At 33.2% G+C, this 27,241-nt stretch overlaps 2 protein-coding genes across 7 annotated transcripts; both read right to left on the bottom strand.

The window, feature by feature from the left end:
* Positions 1-1,335: 1,335 nt before the first annotated feature.
* On the bottom strand, positions 1,336-6,091 carry LOC105196589 (probable E3 ubiquitin-protein ligase RNF144A). Its single transcript, XM_011162608.3, has 4 exons — positions 4,137-6,091; positions 3,854-4,016; positions 3,421-3,743; positions 1,336-3,290 (listed from the first exon to the last, which is right to left on the bottom strand). Exons 1-4 carry the CDS (start codon positions 4,923-4,925, stop codon positions 3,054-3,056), a joined length of 1,512 nt encoding a protein of 503 aa, XP_011160910.1. The 5' UTR covers positions 4,926-6,091; the 3' UTR covers positions 1,336-3,053.
* A 1,556-nt stretch (positions 6,092-7,647) lies between these two features.
* LOC105196513 (activating transcription factor 7-interacting protein 1) lies at positions 7,648-27,152 on the bottom strand. 6 transcript variants are annotated; one of them, XM_026135109.2, is made up of 15 exons: positions 27,011-27,152; positions 16,386-16,707; positions 15,851-15,952; positions 14,698-15,675; positions 13,348-13,664; positions 11,949-12,209; positions 11,461-11,865; positions 11,188-11,332; positions 10,824-11,011; positions 10,348-10,443; positions 10,155-10,215; positions 9,935-10,008; positions 9,752-9,851; positions 9,499-9,668; positions 7,648-9,402 (listed from the first exon to the last, which is right to left on the bottom strand). In XM_026135109.2, the coding sequence occupies exons 2-15, from the start codon at positions 16,642-16,644 to the stop codon at positions 9,307-9,309; spliced, it is 3,252 nt and encodes a 1,083-aa protein (XP_025990894.1). In that variant the 5' UTR covers positions 16,645-16,707; positions 27,011-27,152; the 3' UTR covers positions 7,648-9,306. The 6 variants fall into 6 exon arrangements, with proteins under 6 accessions (XP_025990894.1, XP_011160813.1, XP_039309155.1 ...); XM_026135110.2 differs by having other exon boundaries at positions 9,307-9,402; positions 16,398-16,707; XM_039453220.1 differs by lacking the exon at positions 27,011-27,152 and adding an exon at positions 21,828-22,482 and having other exon boundaries at positions 9,307-9,402.
* Between the last annotated feature and the right edge of the window lie 89 nt (positions 27,153-27,241).

Below are 27,241 nucleotides of genomic sequence, written 5' to 3'. Positions count from 1 at the left end.
CATCAAGTTTCTTTAATGCAATGCTTATATTTGCATTATCCTATTATCTGATAAAGCAGGCTTAATTATGTGTATGTGGTATACGAAGATAGAGAGGAGAGAGATACGTCATCAGCTGCTATCCTCGCTTGAAGATTGCAATCGGCTTTCTTCACTTAACTGATGCTTCATTTCCTCGTTATCTGCATTTATTCGTGTTATCTGTATAAATTTCTTTTAATTACATTTTCTGTATTTCCTCGTGTTTCTTATTTTCTCTTCAAATTCCAGATATGTACTTGTCTCTTTAACCTTTTCGGTACGGAACAGCGCAATGAAGAAACAATTTATGTGACCGAAACAAAAATATTCTTTTTACTCTAAACGCATACATGTGCTGACTCAAAGGGTTAATATTGAGAAAAACACGACTAAAAAGATGAGCGATTTCTTATCAACGAGCATAACATCTAGATTTATACAATTTCACGTATTATAATTTATGTATTTACACTATATATATATATATATATATATATATATATATATATATATATATATATGCATGTATGTACGTATATGTACATAAATCTAGAAACGAATATGTAAAAAATAATTTATATATATATCTTTTTTATTATATATGTATTATGTTGTATATATTTATATCTATTTGCTTATTTGTAGACACTTGATATTATCCTGAACAAAAATTTTTAATTTTCCTTGTTCGGGTCCCTGGAAAAATTCTTCACGGACCGTTTTTTCGACGGCCCTGTAGAAGTATCCAAGTATCGTCGAGTGGGGAAAAGTAGAAACGCAAGCAAGAGTTCGGCGGCTTCCCTCCCTCCTTGACTTCGCTGAACCGAAAGGCCTGTTAACGGGACAGTTTAACGCGTTCGTGATATTTCAGAGTAGTGGCATTGCCGATACAAAAAAATATAACTCGCAAAGAAAAAGAACCAAGGCTTACAAGGCAGAAATACTTTTCAGACCACGGCCGCGCTAAGCAAACAGAGCTATCGTCCTTTTTATCAGTTAAAATCTCGCATGCTAGACGCAAGTCACAGAAATAATTTATACCGCATTTCTCGGTTTTGACGTCATCGATATCGATTGGCCGACCTTGGGCAATTCTTTCTCTATTTTGTACGAGATGCTGTACACGTATACATCTCATTAATATTTAACAAATTCTTGTTTTTCTCTTCTCACGCTCGTGCATGCGAAATATTTAAGATCTGAATTTAGGAAGTTCTTCTAGCGACCAATTATCGCGGTCGATAAATTCGAAAATAAAAACACGCCCGCAAAAAAAACCATTTGGAAAGATAGATACGCAGAGCATACAATAGATTACTTCTAGTTCATTGTACCTTTATTTTCTTAACACACGAGTGCACACACACTCAAATGCATAATTACATACACGCACACGTACGCGTGTAGATCTTCCTTTTTTTATTTACATACGATATTAATAATACAACAAATGAGATATTTCAACAGTTCTGACAGTAAAATAATGAAAGTCAGCTACAGAGAAACTTATCAAGTAACGCAATCGTCTGCTAAACTCTCTGTACCGTATTATTTGCGAGAAATGCATTTTTTGTCCAAACGTAACGACTTTCCACACTCTTCATCATTTAAGCGTCCACATTTCACTATATATACAAAATACCACATATATTTATTATGCAATCACATACATATATATATTGTTTTTCTGTTGTTTCCTTGATATTTATATTGTTTATTATTTGCGAAGAGAATCTGTTTTTTTCTTTCTTGAAGATAACATATAACTATTGTCCAAAGTTGATTATTTATATCCGTGACCTCCAATAATCTAAATTTAATTAATAATGCGTATTAGATGATTATGAATGTAATTAACACGTTTCGGTAAAGCGAATTTGCTTCGTTGCGGATTTCGAGCTTCTGGAAGTAAATTCTAGTAGAGTCTCGCAATCACATGGCACATATTGATTTATAGATTCTTAATGTCAAACGTTAACTGCACAGCTCACACATCGATCGATAACGATAACGTGTTAAATACATATTAACAACAACATTCCCTCGATTTCAATGATAAAATGCACGTGAAATAGATTCTTTTGTATGTAATAGTTATTTTTACTCGCTATGCTTTTATACTCTCGTTCTAAATTAATGTACATGTAATATACATGCGCGATTAAATCACCAAAGTAAACACGAAAGCACCCACAAATTAAGATAACAAGAATATAGAATATTGTGCAATCTAATACTTTACATGATCAAAGATTCGTTTTACTATAAAAATGTAGATCCGAGCCTTACACATAATTCGATGCGGGCACACATATAGATATACACACACTATATAATTTCAATATAATTTAGTTATGTTACATAATCTAATAATTGAATAAAACCAAATAATTATATTATCGGTGTCCCGGTCGCCATTTTACAAGGGCAATAAAAAATAAGCTCACATAGAAATCAACAAAAACACAATTATAATTTACAGTACAAGTATTTTCACGACGTACGATCGTAACATGCTTTTGCGGCAGTATAATAAATCTGACATCCCCAATATACGCAAATAAATTCCTGGAATGTTTTCGTATAAAAATTCGTTGAATGAGTATTTGTAAATTATTAAACTTGCTTGTGACTCACATAATTAATTACGACTCGTCATAAAGACTATCTTTTTTTATAAAATCATCATATAAAACTTATCAGGTGACTATATAAAATAAACGTATTATAACTATACAAATTACAACATCTCTTATTTTGTCCAAACAATGTCTAAATAAAACATAAATATATAGTTAATCACAATATACTCCCATCTATCTCCTCTCTTGACTGAGATATGCACATTCTTGCCCTTTATATTATCTTCTAGGAGCAAAAATAAAATAAAACGTAAACTTAACAAAATGCAATGTATATCTATATAAGTTGCCAATTATATTATCTCCCATGTGCGGAAGCCTAGGAAGAGTGCTTATACTTTATCTCAAGGAAATAATTAAGCGAGAATCTATTAAAACGTTTGGAAGGTCCTATGTCGTCGTATCGCCTTCCTCTTGTTCGAGTCTGGAAGAGCCGCAAACGCGACATTTACAGCATACGATGCAAGGTGCCGCTAACAATAGCAAGGGCGATGCGACAAGTAGAAGTAGGCCAAAACCAGCGAAGATCCCGATTACTTGCGTTCGATGCCATATCACGGACGCACGTGAGTGGCCCAATTTATTCTTACATGGTCCCTTGTCGTAATGTCGCAATAGAAAGTCATCCTATGCACCAACAATTTACAAAATTAATTTAACATCTTATGCCGAAGCATTCTCATATGTATAAAGTTAGCAATAGTTTGGTCTGGAACGTTTAACCGCATACTTCCTTTACCGCTACAAGAATACTTACATCTAAGGATGTTAAGCAGTACCAGCAAAACACATGTTTACATCTTTTGCACATCATTTGAGCACAACCTTCGTCCTTTTCTATCGGCACGGAGCACATAGGACAACATTTAATGTGATCGCTACCGAACGGTATTCCTAATGGAAGATCTGAACAGGGCCCATTGTGCCAAGGCTCGCGGCATATTGAACAGAAATTTGTAGAGCAGTTGGGACAGTGAACAGGACCTAAGGGAGTGCCGCTTCCACTGTTGCCATTTATCGAACATATTGTTTCACAACCCGCTCGTGGACACCACGCGCGTCCCTTGTCCATCGACACATCTGCATACAGATTATATTGATTATTAAGTGTATAATTTTCGACTGGATCACTTTGTGAAAGAAGGAATACACAAACTAAATAAATACACTAGAGAATCCATATTACTTACCTCTATTTAAACGAAACTTGCAGTGCTTCTCCACGAGTTCAGTGTTGACGAGGCTTGATATCTCTTTCAAAGATAGGATGGCGCCGTGATCACACTGAGCATCGGGGCAACTAATTTCATATGCACCTTCCTCAATCTCAAACTCTACATAGGCACGCATGCACTAAAAGAAATCGTAGGAAAACAGAATGATATAAGTGTATTTCTCTATAATATCTGATGTAATCTGTAATATCTGATGTCCTTCCTAAATGACAACAGAGTTGGAAAGGTTTAGACTTACATCTTTACAATAGGAACAACCGCATCCATCGATCTTAAACGTTTTGGAGAGAGAGGTGTCGACGAGACACAGCTTACAAAATATCCGTCCGATCGTCTGCTGTGAGCCCGCAGGGACAAAATTACCAGCGGCTAGGCTGTAACGTGAGCTGGATGCCAGGGACAGCAGGCTGGAGCAGCGGGAGCAGACTCTGCTGCGATTGATGGGTCTGCCCTCGAGGGCCGAGGTGCTCAGTCCCACAGCGGTCTCGCACTTCCTGAGCGCGCCGCCGGGACCCAGATTCATCCAACTACCGCTGCCACCGTCGCCGCTGCCGCTGCCGCCGCGCGCCTCCAAACTCGCGCTACTCTCAGGTCGCAGGAGAGGCGCGTCCGCCTCTCTGCCCGGCAGCGTAACGCCGGTCCTCTCCGTCAGGGACAGGTTCACCACGCTGGCCTCTTTGCGTATCAGGGGCAGCCTGATGCCGCTGAGTTTGGACTTGTCGATCTTCTTCTGGTTGGCCGTGACTTTAGCGGATGGGTTGACGGACGTGACCGAACTGGTCGCGGCACCCATGTCCATCAGTGGTGCCCGTCGCAGGACGAGCGAGTGTAGGCTAGGCATCCCCTGGACGTCGCTGCTGGTTACGGGCGACGAGGAGGAGGAGGAGGAGGAGGAGGAGGTGGTGGTGGTGGAGGAGAAGGAAGAGGAGCAGGCGGCCTGCGTTCGCCGATCCTCCGCCGACGAGGTGCTTCCTTCCGCGCCCGTCGTCGTCGTCGTACGCTCGCCGCTGACAGTGAGGGAACGCATGAACCCGAATAATCATATGTACATGGCGAAATCGCACAATTTACCCCGGTGTAGCTGCGCGGACGTCGATGGGCAAGCCTCGCGCTGCTCGTCATAATCCTCGTCGTTCGTGCGTCACCTCCTACTCACACGTATTCTACGTACTGCGCGTCAGGTTTCTGAAACGGCACCGTGCACCCACCTCATCTCCGAGTGTCGTAACCAACTTTTCGCACCTATACTGTTTGACGTTTACATTATTTAGTATTCCCAGTCTCGGTACCGAGCTCGCGGGACGGGCATCTTCACGACGTACGGAACACCCACAACAGCTGATCGTCCTCGGCACTTCAAGACGGAGAGAGAGAGAGAGAGAGAGAGAGAGAGAGAGAAAAAGAAAGAGAGAGTGAGCGTGCGTGCGCGCGCGCGCGCGTGCGAGGTAACCGTGAAGGAGTGCGAGAAGCAAAGTGGAGTAAACGCACTGCCTGGCGAACGCTGCTACGATGCGACAATGTGCACCCGAATGCGACGCGCGGCACCTCAACGTCAACGGCGGTGACGGTCGTCGATGTAGCGCTTCTCTCCTCCGTCAACGATTGTCGCACGACCGTCCAATTCTCGTCCTCGCTGTTGTCGTCGTTGTTGTCGATTTCACTATGCGTCCACGGTACACGAGACGCGTCCGACTCCGTCGTGTCGCCTATGTCAGCGCGCCGCGATCTTCGCCAACATTTTCACCTTCGCCGTCGCGTATACATTACTGTGCACGCATACACGCACACACGCACACACACACGTATACACCCACCCACTCCGGCGCGCGCGCGCGAGCGCGCACGGCGCGGCGCGCGTTCATAAATTATCGGAGCCGCAATAGTACTTCCGCCCCCGCTTCCTCATTCGTTTTCCCTTCTCGCTGAGATTGACGGCGACGGGCCACCCTCGCCTCGCGATGATTAGCGGGACTGCGTCTGCTGCTACGACGTTGTCGCGACGTCGCACCCCGCTGCTGACTCATTTGACGAGCGAATCGTGCGGTAAGCACGAGGGATCACACCTCGGGAAGAGGCATGAGACACGCGGGAGAACCGAGAGAGCGACGGTTCCCACGCAGGGAGACTGCGAAAGCGCAATTTCAAGACTAACGACGCTCCGTTGAATTTGCGTTCGCCATCCGAGTCAGCTACACCTTCTGCACTCTATTTCTCTTCCTCCCTCTCTTCCGCGCCGCCCTCCCCCCCTAATCCCGGTTCGACTGAGTTTAAAGGGGCATAGGTACCTAAACGCGTCAAAACAAAGCCTAACTTTGTAAATTTTTTGTAGAAAAACGGAAAGAGATAGAGGAATTGGGTTTATTTCATTGCAAAGATTGCATTTTTCTCTCTTTGTCATTTAAATTTGACTAAAAAATAAATGAAAATGGCGTCGTTATTAATATTCTTGTGAAACTTTAAAGACACGACTTGCGGCGACTATTGCCGTACTCGCAAAACTTATCTAAATGACACCAATTTTATAAAGTTGAAACATAAATTTAGTGTTTCAAGTAGCCGTGTTTCGAAATATTACGTTTGAACAAAATGCAGGCAACTAGTCAAAGTTAAATATTAGATTCTTTTTCAACAATTTTATTTGGTTTTTTGACTACGAAAACAAAAATGAAATATTGTGAAAAAAAAGTCTACGTCAAAGACTGGTTTTTATTGTGTCTAGAAAAAGTATGTAAAATTACAAGTCACACGATCAAGCTGCATTTTAATTTAGGATTTGCAATATAAATATAGATATAATATGTTTAATGCTTAATAAAAAAAATTCGTTACATATGTATACATATTTCACAGAACTATAAATTTAAGCACATATAACTCCGCAAAAAATTGTCGTATCTAAAGTTTCTTTTGCTCTCCCAAGGATAAAGTCTGCAGTTTTTAAAGAACATTCATTATAATTTATCCTCCCTTTCTCCCGCCGTCTTTCCAAAACTAGGAACGTGTTACGTCCTTCCTGTTCGAAATATTACATTATTTGACACAGTTTATAATGGAATCAACTATTTCGCAAATATTATTACAATTTTTTATTTTAAATAGCATATTAATATTCTTATAAAATTTATGTTTAAAACACTATAATTTGAAGAGCTTGATCGAGTGACTTGCAATTTTACACATACTTTTTTCTAGACACTAAAAAATAGTCTTTAACGCAGGATTTTTTTTATAATGCTTCGTTTCTTTTGCGCAGACCAGAAACCAATAGAATTTTTTTGTAATAAGATCTACATTCAACTTTTACTAATTGCTATTTTATTCAAACGTAATATTTTGAAAAACGGTTGTATGAAATACCAGATTCAAAGCTTTTATAAAGCATTTTGCTTTCTAATAAATTTTGTGAGAACGTAGTCATCACAAACCGTGTTTATTTTTTTTTTTAAACAAATTTCACAAGAATGTTAATAACAACATCATTTTTAAATATTTTTTTAATAAAATTTAAATAAAAAAAAATATATATATAATCTTTACAATGAAACAAATCCGACTCTATCGCTTTTTGTTTCCGTAAAATTTGTAATGTAAAAGTGAATTCTTAAGTGAACCCTTAAGAGTTTTTAAAACAAAAATGGGCTGAAAAAAATATATTTAAGAATTCAAAAAGAATTTTTTTCGGAGTCTCCTTTTTTATTTGGGATGATACTAGTATGAATAGAGAGTTACTCAATAGTTGTGAAAGGAAGTTAATTAGAGTTGAAAAGTTTATTGTGTTCATACTGTTTAGATACAAAAGAGATGATTAATTTAACTATTTAGTTTATTACATGAGTTATGAAGTTTATTATTTATTTTTAATCAGAATTGAAAACGTTCACGTTCTATATATAACGAAGACATATAATATATATAGGCTGATCCTTAAGTATTCTAAAAAATTTTTAAAACCAATTCCTCACATTAATTAAAAATGAAAACTTCATATAACCATACATCCGAAACAACTTAGTTTCAAAAATACAAAGTATCAAAGTTGAGAGAAAATTTTGTTTTTAAAAAAAAATTCGAAAACCTCTCAAGTTATTTTGATAAAACTTTTGATCGGTTTCAGCAACGTCATTAACTTGAATCGACCGGTTAAGTGTCAACCGTGATTAGGTATTTTTGATCAATTCTACCGACAAATGCGATTGGTTAATTACAATATAAAAATCAGTCGATTAAGTTAATAGCGTAAAATCGACTCTTTGTATGTTTCAAGGAACTAAAGGCTTATTTTTTAGGTCGTACATTTTTTATTCAATCAGAAGCAATCCCAACAATTTTTGAAACTAAGTTTCGGACATAATCATGTTTTCATCTTGAATTAATATAAGAAATCACCCCTTAAAATTTTTTAAATATTTAGGAACCATCCTGTATAAGTATGTACACACATTATTATTTACACACAAACGATTTAATTAATGCGTTTCTCGTATATAAAAAGAGAATTCTCTATGACATACATTAGCGTTATAAATATTCACCGGAATTTTGGTGTAAAAAATTGAGCAAATTATATTATCCAGAGTAACGATCGCCTCGTAATTACTGGAAAATATTATATTAAAAAATACGGTGGTTGGAAATACCAAGCACCCAATAAAATAGTATTCAATGATACTGATTGCAAATAATTTAGTGCATCACTTAGACTTTTCGGTTGGCCACAAATAATACATTTCCTTATAAACCAAAATTTTCTAAAAACTTATCTAATTTATGAATTATGTATGTTTGAATTGTATATGAAATCTTGTTTACTAAAATTCTCTATTTTATACAGTGCAACGACAACATCATGACTAAAAACGGGACATTAGATGTCTTAAAAACGATTTAAAATGTCTTTAAATCGTTTTATGTCTTGACATGTGTACTGTCTAAAAATTTATTGTTTACAAATGATAAAAACCAGAGCGCAAACACGTCCAGATAATTTCATGAATTTATCATTAAAATGTTTTTAAGAAATTACAATTACATTGTAATATCAATATTTTGCCCTAAAAGAATGTATGAAAATTTATCTGTTAAAAGAAATTTAAAAAAGAGAATTTATATATTATCATTATAAGTTGGAAATTATGTACAATAAATTATGTGTGAAATTGGAAGCATTTAGATGGGTAATTAATGGAAGCAATGGCTACCACATCTGCGATCAGTAGTCACGCATGTCCAAAAAAAAAAAAAAATTTTGAAATTAGTTACATTAATCGTCAAAAGAGATTGTTGTAGTATATCGTGTTATTATGAAACATTATCTACAGACTATTTTTATCACAATACGCATTAAACGTAAAAGAAATAAAGAAGAAACAAAAAATGAATGAAAATCTCGACAACTTAATAGTGCTCCTTTACAAAGAGATGTTGCCAGGTAAACTGTACTGCCCCTTTCTAGAATGTGTATCAACTGCTCTGACCGCAAAGTAATAATTGTTACCCTCAGAAAACTGTAACAAGAACATAATCATTCATATTAATGTAAATTCCAAACAACTCGACAGACTATCCTCTTGACAAGTTACAAAGTTGATGTTACAATTTACCTGAGTCAAAGTACATGCCATAGGAAGTGGCAGTGCACGCACATCTCCCACCTTTTTCCACAGTGATGTGCTAGGATTCACACCAGCGACTTCTTGGTATGCATACAATTGATAACTGGCGATATCAGCATATTTATCCGATAGAGTCATGTTCCAAGATAACACTATGCCTATAGACATTATCGTTACATTAAAAGTTTCGTAAAACTTAAATATCAATTATTAATATAAAATAGAGACATTCATAGTTTACCATTCGAGACTTTTGAGATCTTTAACGATGGCGCAGGTGGTGGCAGTTTCCAACCAGGCGTTACCGCATAACTTGGAATGTCTGGCAGTGCCGCTGGATGCTGAAATAAAACATCACTAAAATTATAATCGTATTGAACAAACAAATGTTCACAAGAATAGAATCGTTACTTTTGATACTCACCTTACTTATCTGTATATTCGATAGAACTGGCGTGGCTAATACACGTACAGCACCATTCGTGATTGTTGATATTCCTATTAATAAGAAAATGAATAAATAACAAAGTAAAGATATTACGACAAATATAACATTTTTTTGGTACAACTCTTTTCTTACCAGTTCTTGAAAGCATTAAAAACGTTAAAGTATGATATATTAATATATATCTTTATTTAATTACCTGTCTTATATGTAACAGTTGAAAACGGTGATTTATTATTAGGTGCGTTCACCGGCCGTATCTAGAAAATATTCAATTTTTTTATTTATATTATAATAACTTTTTCAGCAATATTACAATAGCTTTCTCGTTTTTAGACATTTAGAAAACAATCGTTTTTTTGATGAAAAAACAACAAATTGTTACTACCAACCTGTACTTGCTGATTAGTATTGGCTATTAGTACTTGTCTTGGAGAACCCGTGCCACTTTGCATTACGTACGCCACTCTGGGAGGATTCACATTATTCTAAAAATATTTAAATATGTAATAAATATTACACACACACACACACATATACACATACATATGACACATTGACATATGCACGTTCGTACATCTCTTTTATTTTATTTTTTACTAGCTGTGCCCCGTCACACGTTGCTGTGGCTCAGTCCGGTTAAATGGAAAAGTAAGAAAAGAGAAAGCGCGGTATACAATTTTTGTGGATATACATTTTTTTTTTAAAACACGCGCGTATTCGAATGCAACGTTGTGTCAAAATTTCAAAGCATTCGTTAAAGAACTTTCGGAGATTTAAGATTTTGAACAAACAAACATTTACATTTTTATTTATATAGATAGATATTATATTCAGATGTATAGTATAATAGGCAAAAAATACTTACAACGAGGGTTTGTGCTGACGGCTGATTAGTTGCTATCACTTTTATACTAGCTGGTTGCGTCGTCGCAATTGCGACATTTGCCGGAATTGCTTGTATTACTCTTTGGAAGGATTGAACAGGTTTCGATGTTACATTTAAGGTTGATGATTCTATTATAGAAGTTGCAGTTGTAGTAACTTTCGCATTTGCTGTAATACAAGATTCGACATATTAATGTGGAAAACGTGATAATTACAAATGTCATTAACTAGCATCGCAATGGAAATAGTTTATGGTTTTAAAGTATACTCTCTTTGTCTATATACTTTGCACATATATGCGTATTTATATATAAATCTATATGTAGAAAAATAGGTGAACATACATTTATTTTTTTCCTCCTCATCCGTAAGATCAATAAAATCGTTTCTTGGTTTTGGAGCTATCAATGGCGGCCGATTTACTTGATTTTGTATTTTGCCATTTAGAACAATAGTCTGATGTGATTGCGACTGAATCTGCTGTTGCGGCTGCAAAATTTGTGTGTAATTAAATTAATGCAATATTATAAAATAAATGTTCTCATTTGCATTTGCTATAAATATTATTATTTTAATAATATTTACAATAAATGCAATCTTTCTCACGTTATACTTACAGCAGGCAAGATTGGTTGAAGATTGCTAGTAGACTGAGTGGACAACGTTAACGCGGGAGGGTCCAATGGTTTAGCAACAACTAAGGCTGCAGGTGTCACAGTGGGAATTACCGTCGTTTGGACAGAGGTTTGAGTGACTATAGGAGTAGTCATAGTCACTACAGGCCGGCTCACTACTGGTGATCTTATTTTGATTCCGCGTCTTGGACTTATCGCAATGTTATTCGTCGTCTCAGTAGATGTAGAATTGTTCGTAGCATTCGTAGCATTCGTGGCGTTTGTTGTATTTGCTGTATTTGTGGTGCTCGTGGTGTTTGTAGTGTTTGTGGTGTTTGTGGCATTTGTATTGTTTGTAGTTACAGACTTGAGATTCGTGGCTTGCCGCAAGTTCTGTACTCCATGTTCCTATCGAGTGAAGCATTTAATCACCATTAGCATAATTTCAAATAAACGCAAAATGTGTTAGAATCTTCGCGATAAATAAATACCGTTATAAAGTTAACTTGTAAGCCGACGGATCTGTTTATCTTTATAGGCGCCACAGATTTGTCGGGATTCGCACGACGATCTATCTCATTGCGCTCCAGAACCATCTTGAAGTCCTTCACTTGCTTCATCAATTGCTGCATCCTTGTACGCGTTATTTCTTGATATTTTTCGGATAGGCGAGCTTGTTCTCTAAGATGTCCAATTTCACTGCGCATCGTGATCGTTTCGACAATTTTTTGAATCAGAAGCTCCTCCAGTTCCTTAAGTACATTATAATAGTAATATATAAGTAATAATTTTATATTTTGTAACAAATTGAGATTTATTATAGATAAAGGTCACCAATATCGATATATTCATTTTGGGATTGTATTTATTTTTTAAACAAAAATTAAAAGTAAAACTTTAGAAACATAAATACAAACTAGAAAGTGTCTTCTATCACAATATAGCAACTTTCATATTATTTCGAATTTTGCAATGATTGAGATTTTGAAGAATAAAAATTAATCAGTTCTTTTAATGAAAATTATACATAATGCATAATGGATACGAATAAGACATAAATGTGTCTCGTACAAGAGACGACATAATTTATTATTTCTCTATAGTGTTCATTGAGAAAACTAATTCTAAAATTTCTATTCCTATTCCTAATATTCCTTTATTGTGAGCAGGGTCTAACTCGCGCGCGCGCGCGTGTGTGTGTTGTATGTGAGCATGTGTTGTATGTGTGCATGTGTGTGTCATTGCATTAGTCAGCAGAACTCGGCACAAAATGCACATTTCAACTGATTTTCAGCTTAAAGCTTTCCCCTTACCTCACTACTTCCAAATGCCGATTAACATTTGAACTGCGTGCAAGTTGGTGAGATAAAGGAAATAGCGTTAGCTGAAAATCGGCTAAAATGTGCATTTTGCCGAGCTCTATATTAACGCAATACTACCACATGGATCACTTGGAGATAAATGTTGAAAAAATACAAGAAATAAAAATAGTACACAATCTTGTAAAAACAAAGGAATGACTTCAGACTTCGAGCGATTTGTCGATCTATCACAGTAAATCAATAAGATAAGGTAGCAACATAAGTCGCGTCGACTGTGTGTATGTGCTCTTACCATAAACTACGGTCTACTTGATGCTAAAAATACTTCAAAGCATTCTTTGATTAGTCAATTTGTAAAATTTTTTGTTTTGATTGGTTAATCAAACACTTCAAAACATCTGTAACATCAAATGGACTACAGCTATAAACGCGTTTAGGTATACTATATTCTTATAGTCTCTAACAAAAATTGTATTAAATAAAATTGAAAAATTGTACTAAATGAAAAAACAACTACACTCTAGAAGATAAATAAAAAGTCAAAAAGTGTCAGTCAACTTTTTTTTACCTCTTGTGTAAGTTTTGGTAATTTTGCTTTAAGATCCCTCCGAAAAAATTTCTCAATGAAGGATAATTGTGTGATATCTTTTTTTTCCTCCGAGTTCATCCTCAGTTTCTTGATATTACCATTACAAACTTCGTTTTCCGAGCTACGTTTTAACGAAGGAGGTGATGCAGGACGTATATCCTTTTTCAGCTTGTGATTTACTGTTATAAGTTCTGTACTATCGTTAGAATCACTATCGCTATTAAGATACTTTTTCCTGATTATTTCTTCCGCATTTTTAGCAGTTTTTCGTTTTTGTCGTCCACTCTCCCTTTCTTCTGTAATATATTAAAATGCAAAAATAATTTGATATTTAAAAATATATAGCAAAACTTACAAATAAACTATAGTAAACTTTTACATGTACAACAAAATATACAGACTTGTGTAAAAAAATTATTTATTTTATAGCATGTACTTTCTTATAATTAATATATTAATAAAATTAATTTTAAAAAATAATAAAAAAATAACAAAAAAAAGTTCAAAAGTTCAAACAATTAAAAATTAAATGAAATAAGCATACAAGTCGAATTAGTTGTTAGGTGCTTTTATAAACTTTATATAGCAATATCGTTATAAATTTTATATAGCTACATACAAATTTACAAACGTTTTGATGTTAATCATACTCAGTTGGATAAAGAAACAAAATAATAAAATTAAAAATAGCCGCAATGTCGAATAGAAGCTGATGTCTTCTGAATTAATTTCGAAAAATATCAAAAGAGAAAGAATTGCATCAGAACACAGTGCCTCAATTTTGATACAATTTCTTTTCTTCCAACATTTTCCAGAACCGGCTTACCAAGACATCAGCTTCTGTTCAACATTACGATTATTTTTAATTTTATTATTGTGATTCTTTATCCAACTAAGGATGACCTAATCTATGATTGAAACATTTATATATCTATTAACCATTGTTATATAAAGTTTATAAGCACAACTAGTTCAACTCGTATGCTCATTCATTTATATTTAATTTAAATTTTAAAACAGTTATCTCTATCTTCTTTGTATATATTTATCACTTAAATTATTATTACATTATCATAAATACATATAAATATCAGGACACTTATAAAATAATATATATAACTCGCTAAAAAATTTCTGCGTAAAATAAAAGTTATGTATATAAATCATCCATAAATCTGCTTAGAAATCATAAAGTAATATAGTATTTGACTATATAAAACTGAAGATCTCTATCAAATCTTCTTTGCTTAATGTCCTCTTTTTTGTTAATCTCTTATTATAGAAATTGATGACATGCCATGTTTTGCTTTTGATGTAAGTATTTCCTACCTTGTTTATCTTCATGATTTTGTACGGTATCAATTGTTTTTCTAATTCGTTTTTTCCTTGATACAACCGTTTGATCGTTTTTAGTTCCATTATTAGACTTATTAGAATTATCCGCACTGATAGGTGATAATAATATATCTTGTAATACAGACGATTTCTTATCTACAATTGTGGTTTCAGATTTATCAATATCATCATCTTCGATCGTTACTTCCATGTTGTCTTCAACATTGGATAAATTATTTTGATTTTGTTTCAGTGAAGTATTCGTCAACTTGTCCGTGACTTTTGACATATTTGATACATTTTTGCCTTCTGTTTCGTTCGCAGGCTCTGAATTTTTGTTTTTACTTTTATGTAAAAGAATATCTTTATGAGATAGTGAATCATTGGAATTATCAGATTTGACTAAATCCACACAATCTGAACCATTATTAAGGTCGTCTTGTGAGCGTTTTAATAAGTGATTATCATCTTTAATATCTTTATCTATAATTTTGTCCCCTAAATTATCATCATTGTTATTAGAAATAATTGTAATCGTAGACGATTTTTCACTATTAGATATATTAACATTAGCAGAATCTCTAGAATCATTACTGTCTATATTGATATCTACTTTATTTTTTAACTCACAAGAATCTGTTGTCATTATTTCTTTACTATCGTTAGCTGTCTCTTTTAGATTTTCTTTATTCTGAATTGTCAGTTCTGCGTCTCGAACATTTGTCTGTACACGATTATTTGTAAATAAATTATCATTTTCTAATGCTGTATGTTGTTCAATAGCTGCACTAAAACGTGCATCGTTTACATCAGTAATTGTTAAATTTATGTTAGATTCTAACGTACACTTTTCATTAGATTCATTAATAATTGCATTGGTATTTTCCGAATTATGTGTACTATCTTGTATTTGCTTATTTTCGGATGTACATTCATCTAAGGGTAAGGCTGAATTTTCTGGGACGTTAATTGCTGCAACAAATTTTGATGAAATAATTCATCTCTTCTTTACTTTCAATTTTGAAAGTGAGGGCCAGTAAGAAGTAATTATATGAATTATGTTTAGAAATTTGTATCAACATTTTTAATACTGTAAAAACTACTTTTTTCATAAATTATTTACAATTTTGTCGTTCAGAGACATTACCTGTATTATGCTCCTCCTCTACTGCTTCTTCATCATCACAATGCTTGGAAACTTCCACAGACTGCTGCACGTCAGAGCACAATGTCTTCTCTACGATTGTATCTAAAATTGAACATTTTAGTAAAGAAATTAAATTAAATAAAAAAATTTTTCTTAATTATATTTTACAAAACATAACCACTCTTCCTCTTTCTTCCCCCCTCCCTTCTCTCTCTGTAATATTTATATTTCATATTTCTATAGATTTATATGTATTTTTATAACATTTTATAAAGGAAACCTGACACAACTTTCCGATATTCATTCAATTCTCCTTGAAATATGTTACTAAACCTACAACATGTTTTTTTATATGTCTAATTCGAGATTTAAAAGACGAAAAAATCTCTTAAAGTTAACATTTATATTTTATTTTAGACAATTATTAAACAAAATATATTTAAAAAATGTATTAAACAAAACTTCAAAAACTACTTAATAACATATAATAATAAGTAATGTGTTAGTCTAATGGTCACAGATAAAAAATAGTTACCAGTTGTTTTACTTTTTAGCTTTAATTTCGCGGTATTTATATCATTTCTTGTAGCGTCTTCTCGCTCAATATCATCGTCGTCAGATAATCTCAAGCGCAAACTATCATCGGACAGTGTATCTTCATCGTCTCCTTCTTCTTCCGCACCAAATAATAATTCTTCTTCTTTCTCTTTCGACAGTTCATCAATGTCAGTATCGACACATGAGACTATGAGATTAGATTCTGAATTATGCACTCCAGTATGTGCCTTCTCCATTATAAAATTGAGCACAGTAAAGTGTCACTGTTCATTTATCTCGTCTATTAAATATCATTCAATCTATAATTAAATAGAAAACTACATGAGAAATGTATGTACAATATAATACTATAATTTTATTTCATACATTATATGTATATATCTGTACTATATATACCGTATAGCATATATTACTCTCCTTATTATCAATGAAACTAAGTGTCCAAACTAGGATACTGGGAATTAATGTTATGCTACATTCACCAAATATTATTACTTTTTTAAAGCAAAATTCGATTAGAAATTTCGATTAAAAATCTTTGCTGTTTGACCGAGGCAAAACATGAATCAAATCAGTTAATTGTAAATTAAAGTCAAAGATCAAGGTCAACTTTTTAATCAAGTTTTCCTGGTTACAACAGTTTTTCGCTGCACTACTTACATCCATTGCAAAAAGTTTGTTTATTTATTTAATATTGTGTTTTATTAATTATTTAATATTAATTTAATATTATTTTACTATCTTTCACATATATTTTTAAAGTTAAGTAGAAACAAAGATACAATAGAATCAGATCTTTATTGTAATTTTATATAAATACACCTTTTGATCTGATGTTAACAATAAACCAGCGAACTTGAACACAAGTATGCTTACGATAGAGATGCACTGGCAAAAATTTTCACTTTCAATCGAGTTTTCCCTAAAAAATTATATTTACTAAATTTGTAGCATAAAATAAATTCCAATAGCCTATATCCGGACAATTGTAAGTTTCATGACTGTACATACAAATACGTTAACAAATCTATTAACTCAGAGATAAATTTAGTAAAACGGAAAAAAACTGATATTCTAGTAAATATATTTATAAACTTTTATTACCAAAAATTTTTACAATCATAAAATGGTGTGTTTATATTTTCCGAAAATTTATTATTTTATGATGTAATAGAGGTGATATATTATTGGCCGTATAAATATGTATATTATGACCAATCTTATTATCTCCGTTATTAGGCAAATACTAGTAATTAACTTATGAAATCATTTGTTTAATAGTTTGCCGTTATGTGGTGACGCGCGACGCCAATACACAATAGCCGATATTTGTTATAAAGCATTTTTACTTTTAAAAACATTTCGAAACTTTTTCAAGGTACATTTTAACATTTAATTACATTTCCTCATTCTTTTTAAACGTATTATCATACAAATGCATGTATACTGTTTTTTTTTGTTGTTTAACATTTTATTCGACTATACATTTGGAGATACGCAAAATTAAACAATATTATAGAATTTTACTAATATGACCCTTATACGTACTGACGTTTTAATAGGCCTCTTTTTCAAAATTTTCATATCAAAATTATTTGATAAGTTGACTGTAATTTTATTGCTAATCTATAGAGTACATTATATGTATAGATTTTCAATACTGCAGTCTATATACAGAAGGTTTATATGTATGCACATACATATGCACATGTTCTACAATATTTTCTCTTTATTTGGAAAAAATATTTAATTTTATAACAAAATATTATGTTTTTCAAATTAAAATCAACTTTTTTAATTTATTCTTGTAGTAGCCATATTACCCGTCTCTGTCCCTCTTCAATCTATTATGCAATGTCGTTATATTTTTATAATAATATTTAGTAATGTTCAATATAATAAGGCCCAATTTTTTATTATCTGTGACTTATAATTAAACTTAACCTGATGTTTTAGCTTCACCAATGAGCTTCACCTATGGCATTATCATAAGTGAAACCCATTGGATAAAACGTCAAGTTCAATTTAATTACAAGTTAACCAGATAATGAAAAATTGGACTTAAATATGTCGTAATTTTGAGTCTAAAATCTATTGAAGAATAGTTAAATAAATATAATTTAAGTTTTCAATTTAATAAAGTTACTATATAAAATGTAAATGAGTAATCACAATATCACCTTCTCCTCTACTGTCTGTAGTTTTAAAAAATATATCATAAATTATAAATGCGCGTAATGTTTTTAATACTAAACCACTTACAATTTTTAAGGCTACTACAGAAATATTTAAAAAAAGTTTTAATATTCGTGAAATAAGTTATACAGGCAGTTCCATTTCATATTCCGAGCGACAGCATCAATAGTCGCGCATATACATCCGACACTTATCCCTCATCATCAATCCTGCGCGTGAAGGTATTGTCAACGAAAAACGCAACCAATTATAGAGTTGGCATTATTAAGACATTGTTTGTCCCATGAGTAACCTCCCTACATGATTTATATTTCATCAAACATAATAGTGAGAAATTAATACATTTCAAAGAATAGAAAGAAGAGGCAGGAGAAAGAGCAAATAATTTCGATGCGGTTTTGAACGATATCTCTCGTATGAATTTCAAACAAAGAATTGTTTACTTTGGAACAAAGTAGGTAAAGGAATATAGAGACGACTGTTCCATTATCACTTTACATTTGCATAATTTCTATATTCTGAACTATAAACTAAAAGTAAACAGGAATCTAATGTCTATTTCCAATGTAGATTAACTTTAATCTACACTTTACTTTCTCTAACTTTTTCTAATTCTGAAAACTAAAAAATAAAGAGAACGTTAAACCAAAGTGAAAGTTAAATCTACATTGGTGTAAATGAACATAGAGAAAAGTAATTGTTAAAATTGATTCATGTTTAAAATATCCCTCTCCTTTCTCTTCCTTCCCCTTCCCTTTTCCACACGATATGGTTAACTTTTCCTTTTAGTGCCTTTTGTGGCCATCAAACTCATTTCTTCAATCAGCACTATATCCAAAATTGAGAAATTAGACGTTTTAAAAGTGTTTTTAAGCTATGTCAAACTGAAGGTCAACTTTAAGAAGTCTTTAATGTCCATTTCCATCAATCAAAATTTAACTTTGATTTCGATTTAACTTATTCTTTCCTAATTCTTAGAACTAAAAGATAAGATAAAAGTTAAACCAAGATCAAAGTTAATTTGCATTGTTAGAAATGGACTTAAAGATTTCTTAAAGATGTCCTTCAGCCTGACATTGTTTAAAAACACTTTTAAAACGTCTGATGTCTCAATTTTTGACATAATGCTGATTAAGAAAAAGAAATGGACAACCACAAAAGAAGGAAAAAAAGTTAAACATATTGTATAAACAAAAAAGGGAGGGGAAAGGTAAAAAAATGAAAGGAATATTTTGAACATAAGTCAATTTTAAAAATAACTTCTTCCACCTTTTGTGGTAGTCTTTTTTTTTCTCAAGTAGCACCATGTCCAAAATAGAGACATTAGATATCTTAAAAATCACTTAAATGTATTTATAAGCTATAAAAAGACATCTTTACATCTATTTCCAATATAGATTAACTTTGATCATAGTTTAACTTATTCTTCATCTTTTTCTCATTTTTAGAACTAAAAAAGGTCAAAGAATAAATTATATTGAAATCAAAGTTAATCTGCATTGATGAAAATGAACATTAATGTGTATTTTCACCGATATAGATTAACTTTTATATTGATTCAACTTATTCTTTATGTCTTTCCAATTCTTAGAACTAAAAAAGATAAAGAGCAAGTTGAACCAAAATTAAAGTTAATCTACATTGACAAAAATAAACATAAGAAGTCTTTAATGTCCATTTTCACCAATGCAAGTTAACTTTAATCTTGACTTAACTTTTTCTTTTTCTAGTTTTAAAAATTAGAAAACGATGAAGAGAGTGAGTTAAACTGAGATTAAAGTTAATTTACAATGATGGAACTGGACATAAGTTGTCTTGTGTCCCGATTTTGGATACTCGTGCTATCTTGGTTGGAAGCGAACAAAATTCATCTCCGTTGAACACGCCGATATAACTGTCGCCCATCGCCTTAATTTTTGCGATCAGTGCAGAGAGGTTACCACCGGAGATTTCGCTACACGAAAAAGCGTCTTAACGTTTTGACGCCAACTGTACACATGCGCGCGTGCGCTCGTGCTTCATTCTGGATCGATGCCCATCGTGCGCGAGGTCACTATTTTGCTGAGCATAACGAGTGACGTATAAACACGACCCAACAATGAAACGAGAGATTCGTCGCGCTCATAAGTGAATTGTGCGTAATGCCTCATGGAGATTGCTCATGGAGATCAAACGGCGCGATCAGGCCCTGCCTAGGGGGCCGAGGGCCCTGACCTCGTCGAGGCAAAAGATGGCGGGCTGGGGACAGGCGTCTCACGCTAAGAATCGTACAACGATGTGCTTCGTAGAAGGAATTGCTCTTATCTTTTGTGATTTTCGACGCGATCTCGTTGGTCTAACATTTTATTTAATTTTTTGTTTACTCGGGCAACGGCCCTCGGCGAATCACGTTGCCATGCAACCTCGAACGCAGAACACGTTAGAGGAAGCGCACTTACTATGTAAAATCACTTAATAAAGTGCATCACCTTAGAAAGATCGTGCCCCTTAAATGGAGCAAATTGTTTTGTACCGGCATCGAGAGTTACGTAGACGGTGGACGCGCGAGCTGCAGTTGCGAGAAGTTACGCTTGATCGGGAGGGCGTTCGTTCGGCACAAACGAGACGCCACGAGAGAAGCGAGCGACGGCACTTCGATCGGGAACAGAACGCTTTGCGGAACGGTCGTATATGTTGTTATCGCCGCTCCACGCATCGCTCCCTTCCCCAAACGCGTAACGTCAAAACGCGAATTAAAGAAACCGCGCGAACTGGCCTAAGCGTCATCACCACAGGTCTGCGCATCGAGCGTGGAGCGTGGAGCACACTACACTTAGGCCCCGAGTTTCCATTCCCGATGATTGCCGAATGTGCACGAAGCGTCGAAAACGCGAGCAGAAACTGCACTCGTGGCCTCCCGATTCGCTGCGCAATAAGAGGATCTTATTTTTAACCCGCCGCGTACAGACCCCGGGCACATTGGCGAATTATTTTTCGCAAAATTTCCCCACTCCGTCGTTTTCATCCGTCTGTAGGAGCGATAAAAACATATGGCACAATCCAAATACAAATTTCTTTTTTCACGTAATCAAACCCAAAGAAACATGGTTCGTTTCCCACTACTGCACTCATATGTTCCATTCCATTCAATTTTTTTTTTCTTTCAGACATTTTTGCAAATTTGTATTTTCATTCGAATGTAACACTGTGTGACACGATACGCTGGTCTTATCGATTTTATTACCTTGTCATGTAAATATTTGCATAATTACTGACACACATGCAATTAATAATCCTTATATTGGGCCCAAAATTATTTCATTGGCTACGTCTAACGTACATGTGAGATCTTTTAACAATTTATACATAGAATCTTCGTCACGGATTCGTTTTATTGAACGGTTGATGAACAGAACCCTTCCCTTTTACTCGGCGCACCAATGGCAGAGCTCATGGTGGGGGGAACGGCGCAGCTCCTCGTCGTATGCCGATCGATTTTTGTCAGTTTACTTCGATCTCAAGTCCAATACTTGACCGTAATATGGATTCTGATCTTTTGATTTTGATAAATCAATTCTATCTTAATCATGTTTATATCCATGCGTATCGTCTGGTAGACGTCGATACCAATATGAAAATTCTTATTATACAATAAAACAATCGAACATCATATTATATGACTCAGCATATTTTTGATCTTAAAATAATATCTATTAGGAAATTAACATGCTTCCTCCTCCTGTTTTTATTTCCTAGGTCGGATGTTATGTAACCTGTATTTTCCGATAAAAAAGATTTCATTACATTGCCCACTTGCAGGATTGAAAAATTACTTTTTAACCCTTTCAATCTCGAATTGTTTCTATTTGAAAAAAATTTTTTCTCTGTCCTAGTTTACACCGAACACTTGATACTAACAAGTAACTTTCTATTAAATTAATCATAATTTCGACGATGCATGTAAATGTATACATGATATGTATATTTAATTATCTTAATTCATCTTCTTAATATCAGCTTAATATATTATTCTTTAAATTTATTACCGAAATTAAGATAATTTAAGAGAAAGTTACTAGTTAGTCCAAGTATCAAGTGCTCAGTATAAACTAGGCCTCTGTTATTGTTCTTAATAGTTCAGAGATGGTGATTTTTTCAAAATTTTTCTATTAACGATTTTGGAGAAATCAAAATATTGTTCTTATTATTGTTGTTCAAATATCGATTAATTTGACATCTAGATGGATCTGAAGATTGCCTCAGAACAGAATGACGGGTGTAAAAAGATTAAAAATAATTCGTCACCGTTATTTATATTATATATACGTTTTCGAATTGAAAAAATAAACTGACCAGATTTGATAGCCATTTAAGTCTATCAAAAAATAGATTTTGCAAAATCTTGCTACAAATCTTGTTGAAGCATACAAATTTAATACAAATTTAATTCATGATGATATTGGCAAAACGCTAGCAGACATATACATCAGCTGACATAATTTAATAGGCGAAAATATACGGGCAAATGTATATATAAGTGCACATAATCGGAGAGTAAATTGGCGGCTCAAACCGATCAAGCTCTGTCGTCAGAGAGCGCTATGCAAGCTTGCTCAACTTCCCTGTCAATTCGTTATATGGTTATGTTTGCAGGCTTTGTTAACAAAACACAAGTTTATACACAAGTGACACTGAGGCCGGTATTCATAGTCGATTCTTATATTTAAGATCATCTTAAGTATCATCTGAAGATGCCATCAATCAATCAGAGAGCCGTATTAGCATCTTAAGACGTTACTTAAGACGATCTTGAAATAAGAATCGACTATAAATCCCGGCCTGAGTATGTCATAGTCTGAACGATTTTGATCCAACTTAATGACAATTTGCTATCAATTTGTTTAATAAATATATTACTAATAACGTGATAATTAATTTGTAATTCTGAAAATTAACTTGTTACTGTTATTTAAAAAGTAACAATTACTATTTCCGTTACTTTTTTAATGCTAAAACAAGATCAAATTAAAAACACAAAATTTACTTTTCTAATACTTTTTCTTATAATACTAATAAAATAAATCAACAAAAATAAAATTAGTAAAAATCGTAAGTAGATTATTAGACTAGAACGAGATAAATCAATAAATATAATATTTTACCAATATGAGCCAGATATTTGTGTGTACAAAAATTAATGAAACAATATTATATTGTATCCTTCATTCACAAAACCACAAAAAATTGTACATTACTGTTCTTTAAAAAATATAATTATCTTACTATTATACAGTTATAAAAAAAAATTACACAAATTAAACTAACTAGAAATGGCAATACCGGTCAAAAGCAGCTCTTAGTGTTCAACATTTTTTAGGTGAATTTACAAACATTTATAAGATTCCCCAAACTGAGCGCCGAATTATTTTTCTGGACTTACAACACAGATTTTTAAGAAGAACCCCCAATGTAATATCACGAAATTAAATTGCTAATCAATTTAATTATTTTAATGCTTGCACGCATCTGTACTATATCCCCCCTAATCCCGAAAAATCACACAATTTTGATATTTTTTTGAGACCTAAATAAATAAAAGGTTTGTTCGCGTCGCATTATCCAAGAGCACTTGGATCACTTGGATCACTTTTACCACCAATCACAGCAATAGTTCTAATGCTGTGATTGGTGGTAAAAGTGATCCAAGTGCTCTTGGATAATGCGACGCGAACAAACCTTTTATTTATTTAGGTCCCAAAAAAGTGTCAAAATTGTGTGATTTTTCGGGATTAGGGAGGATATAGTACAGATGCGTGCAAGCATTAAAATAATTAAATTGATTAGCAATTTAATTTCGTGATATTACATTGGGGGTTCTTCTTAAAAACCGAACAAATCTAAAATGTTAATTTAGGTCCCTTTAATGTGGATCCCTAATATCAAATTGACCTATCACGTTTTCGAAAAAAAAAACTGAAATTAAATTGAATAGATAATTATCTATTCAATTTCATTGTAAATTTGTAAATTATAACAAAGTAATAATACATAATAGAAAGAAAAATCGGCAGAAAAGCACAGTTAATTTTGTCCGTCTTATTTTAGAAACTTTTTTTTTAATCCTTCCAAGAAGTTTTGACATCGATGTTCTAAATTCAACTCCTCTAACCTGATCCGCCCTTCTCCCCCACTCCCTTCCTACTACTGTCTCAATGTCCCAGTGCGAACTGCGCATTGCGGACACTATCCGCACTGATCAAAAACTACTTCCTTTTTTAGTAAAAAAAAAAAAAAAAACTTATCTGTAATTACGGTTTTTCAAAAATATAAATGTCTGAAAATTAGCGATTGGACTAAAACGAAAATATTTGTAACAAAAATATCACACCATTTTTAATTTCAAGCAGTTTTCCAATTCAGGTTTAATCTACAACGTAGACATTCTGACAGTTTTTTGTCTACTTCCAGTATAACCAATGATCATGCGAAATGAGCGATTACGAAGCCTTAGGCAGATGCAACATAACCTCGGCTCGTGATTGGTTAAAGGCTACATTCCACGTAATTTCAAAACTACTCGGAATAGATTAACAGAAAACTCTCCTCATGTAATGTTTTATGAACTTATTCACTGTAGTAATGTTCGACAAATTTTTGGAGATTGGATAATGTACAATATAAAAATCTAAGAAATATGATATATTGGATTTTAAAGTAATGTTGTAATTTTAAATTAATAAAAATATTGTTAGCTGTTATTAACGATTCAAAAATTCATCCATATGATAACGATAAATTTATTTTATTATAGTATATTTAAAAGACCGCACTCAAAATTTTTATATTTCATCCAAACATTTTATAATTTATTACTAAATAATTTTATATATATATATATGTATATGTATATTATATATTTATTATTTATGTAGTTTATGAAAGTATATAATAATTCGTTCAAAAATGTCTGAATAACATATATTATACGTACAGAAAATCAATAATTGCAGTGTAACAAGAAAATTAAAATTATACAAATTACTAAGAATTTAAACAATCATAAAATATTAAAAGTTCAAAGATATCAAAATTATATTGTATTATCTTTTCAATATGTGTTATTTTGTGCAGTAGCTTTTAGATAAAAGGTCAACCAAACAAGTAGCGCCATCTGTTGTTACTTTTATCTTGATGACAAAGAATGTCACATTGTGATGCAATAATCTTGCAAAACATGAATTTATCTTTCAGTTCATCATGTTTTAGTTGCAAAATCTTTTTACAGAAATAAAATCTTATCATAATTGATTATAACTAAATACATTATTCTCCAATGTATAATAACATCAAAAGACACTTGTAAGTGATAGATGACAGAACATTTATTGTTATTAATAGCTATAATATATTCTTGTAAAATATTATAAATTTATATTAAATAGTCTTCAAAAAAATACAAAGCATTTTTTTATTTGAATATATATAAAAATACAAATACAAGACTATATGATAAAGCAAAATATCATGCATTCATAATCCTCATTCAAAATGCTTTAATCATAATAATAAATAAAAATATATCGAAAAAACATATTAAAAAATTTTTCAAAAATATACATATCAAAACATTTCTATAAAAAATTAATCAGATTGAATGAAATCTTTAACATTACGCGTATTTGAAATGACCAGAGTAATATTTTGGTCACATGTTATTGATGAACAAATACAATTCGTATACAAAGGTCATGGAAGACAATTGAAACAAAAACTAATATTTACATTAACCTAAAATTTCAGAAAATTATACCAATATTTGTCAAATTTTGTGAAAATATTATATACATCCGTATATTATTGATTTACAATACTGCGACGATATATAATATATAAATCGTGTTTTCCGTACATTAAAGTTCTATTGGTCTCAAATTAATGAAATCAACCATACATTCTGAAGACACAACAAAATGGCGTACATAAGATAACCTAAAATGGTTCCTTCGTCAAGACGTCTCTATAGCAACACCGCTGTTGTGTAGATTTGGGCCTTAAGACCCAATTTTAGTTATATGCTTCGATCCACGGTTAATTCCCATTTCTAATCATTATATTTATCTTGAAAAAATTACATAAAAATAAAAGTGAAAAAAAATTATCTTGTTTTAAGCTTTAAAAGATACACAATCTCCTCTCATATATCTTGAAAATCTGAACGGGATTAAGATATCGTATATAAGACATATAAATGAGTTCAGAATTTGGAGGATGAAAATTTCGCGAAAATGTTCCGTCCCCACGCAAATGTTCCGTCCCCACGCAAATGTTCCGTCCCCATAACGTTTCGATTCCCACGATTGCTCCTCACAAGTCCAGGCGGTCTGAGCTAGATAAGAGTATTATCAAAATAATAACTGATAGACTTACGTTATATCATTGTGTGGGGAGCTTTCTGGCAGTGGTGTGTTAACTTTTCGCCACGTGGAAACAGGTTATATTTACGATAAATATGCCAGAACGGACTGCACTGCCGATACTTGACCAACGAGTGACTACAACGTCGCAAACTAAACAAGCGACGTTGGCAACGTTGCCGGTTCCCCACTACGATTACCTCACTTAATGCTCTGGCCTCTGGTACAATAATCTGGAAAATAC

This window comes from Solenopsis invicta, chromosome 8 (assembly GCF_016802725.1).
Source record: "Solenopsis invicta isolate M01_SB chromosome 8, UNIL_Sinv_3.0, whole genome shotgun sequence".
Lineage (NCBI taxonomy): Eukaryota > Metazoa > Arthropoda > Insecta > Hymenoptera > Formicidae > Solenopsis > Solenopsis invicta.
The sequence above is the reverse complement of the archived record's forward strand: the minus strand, read 5'-3'. Positions and strand labels throughout refer to the sequence as shown.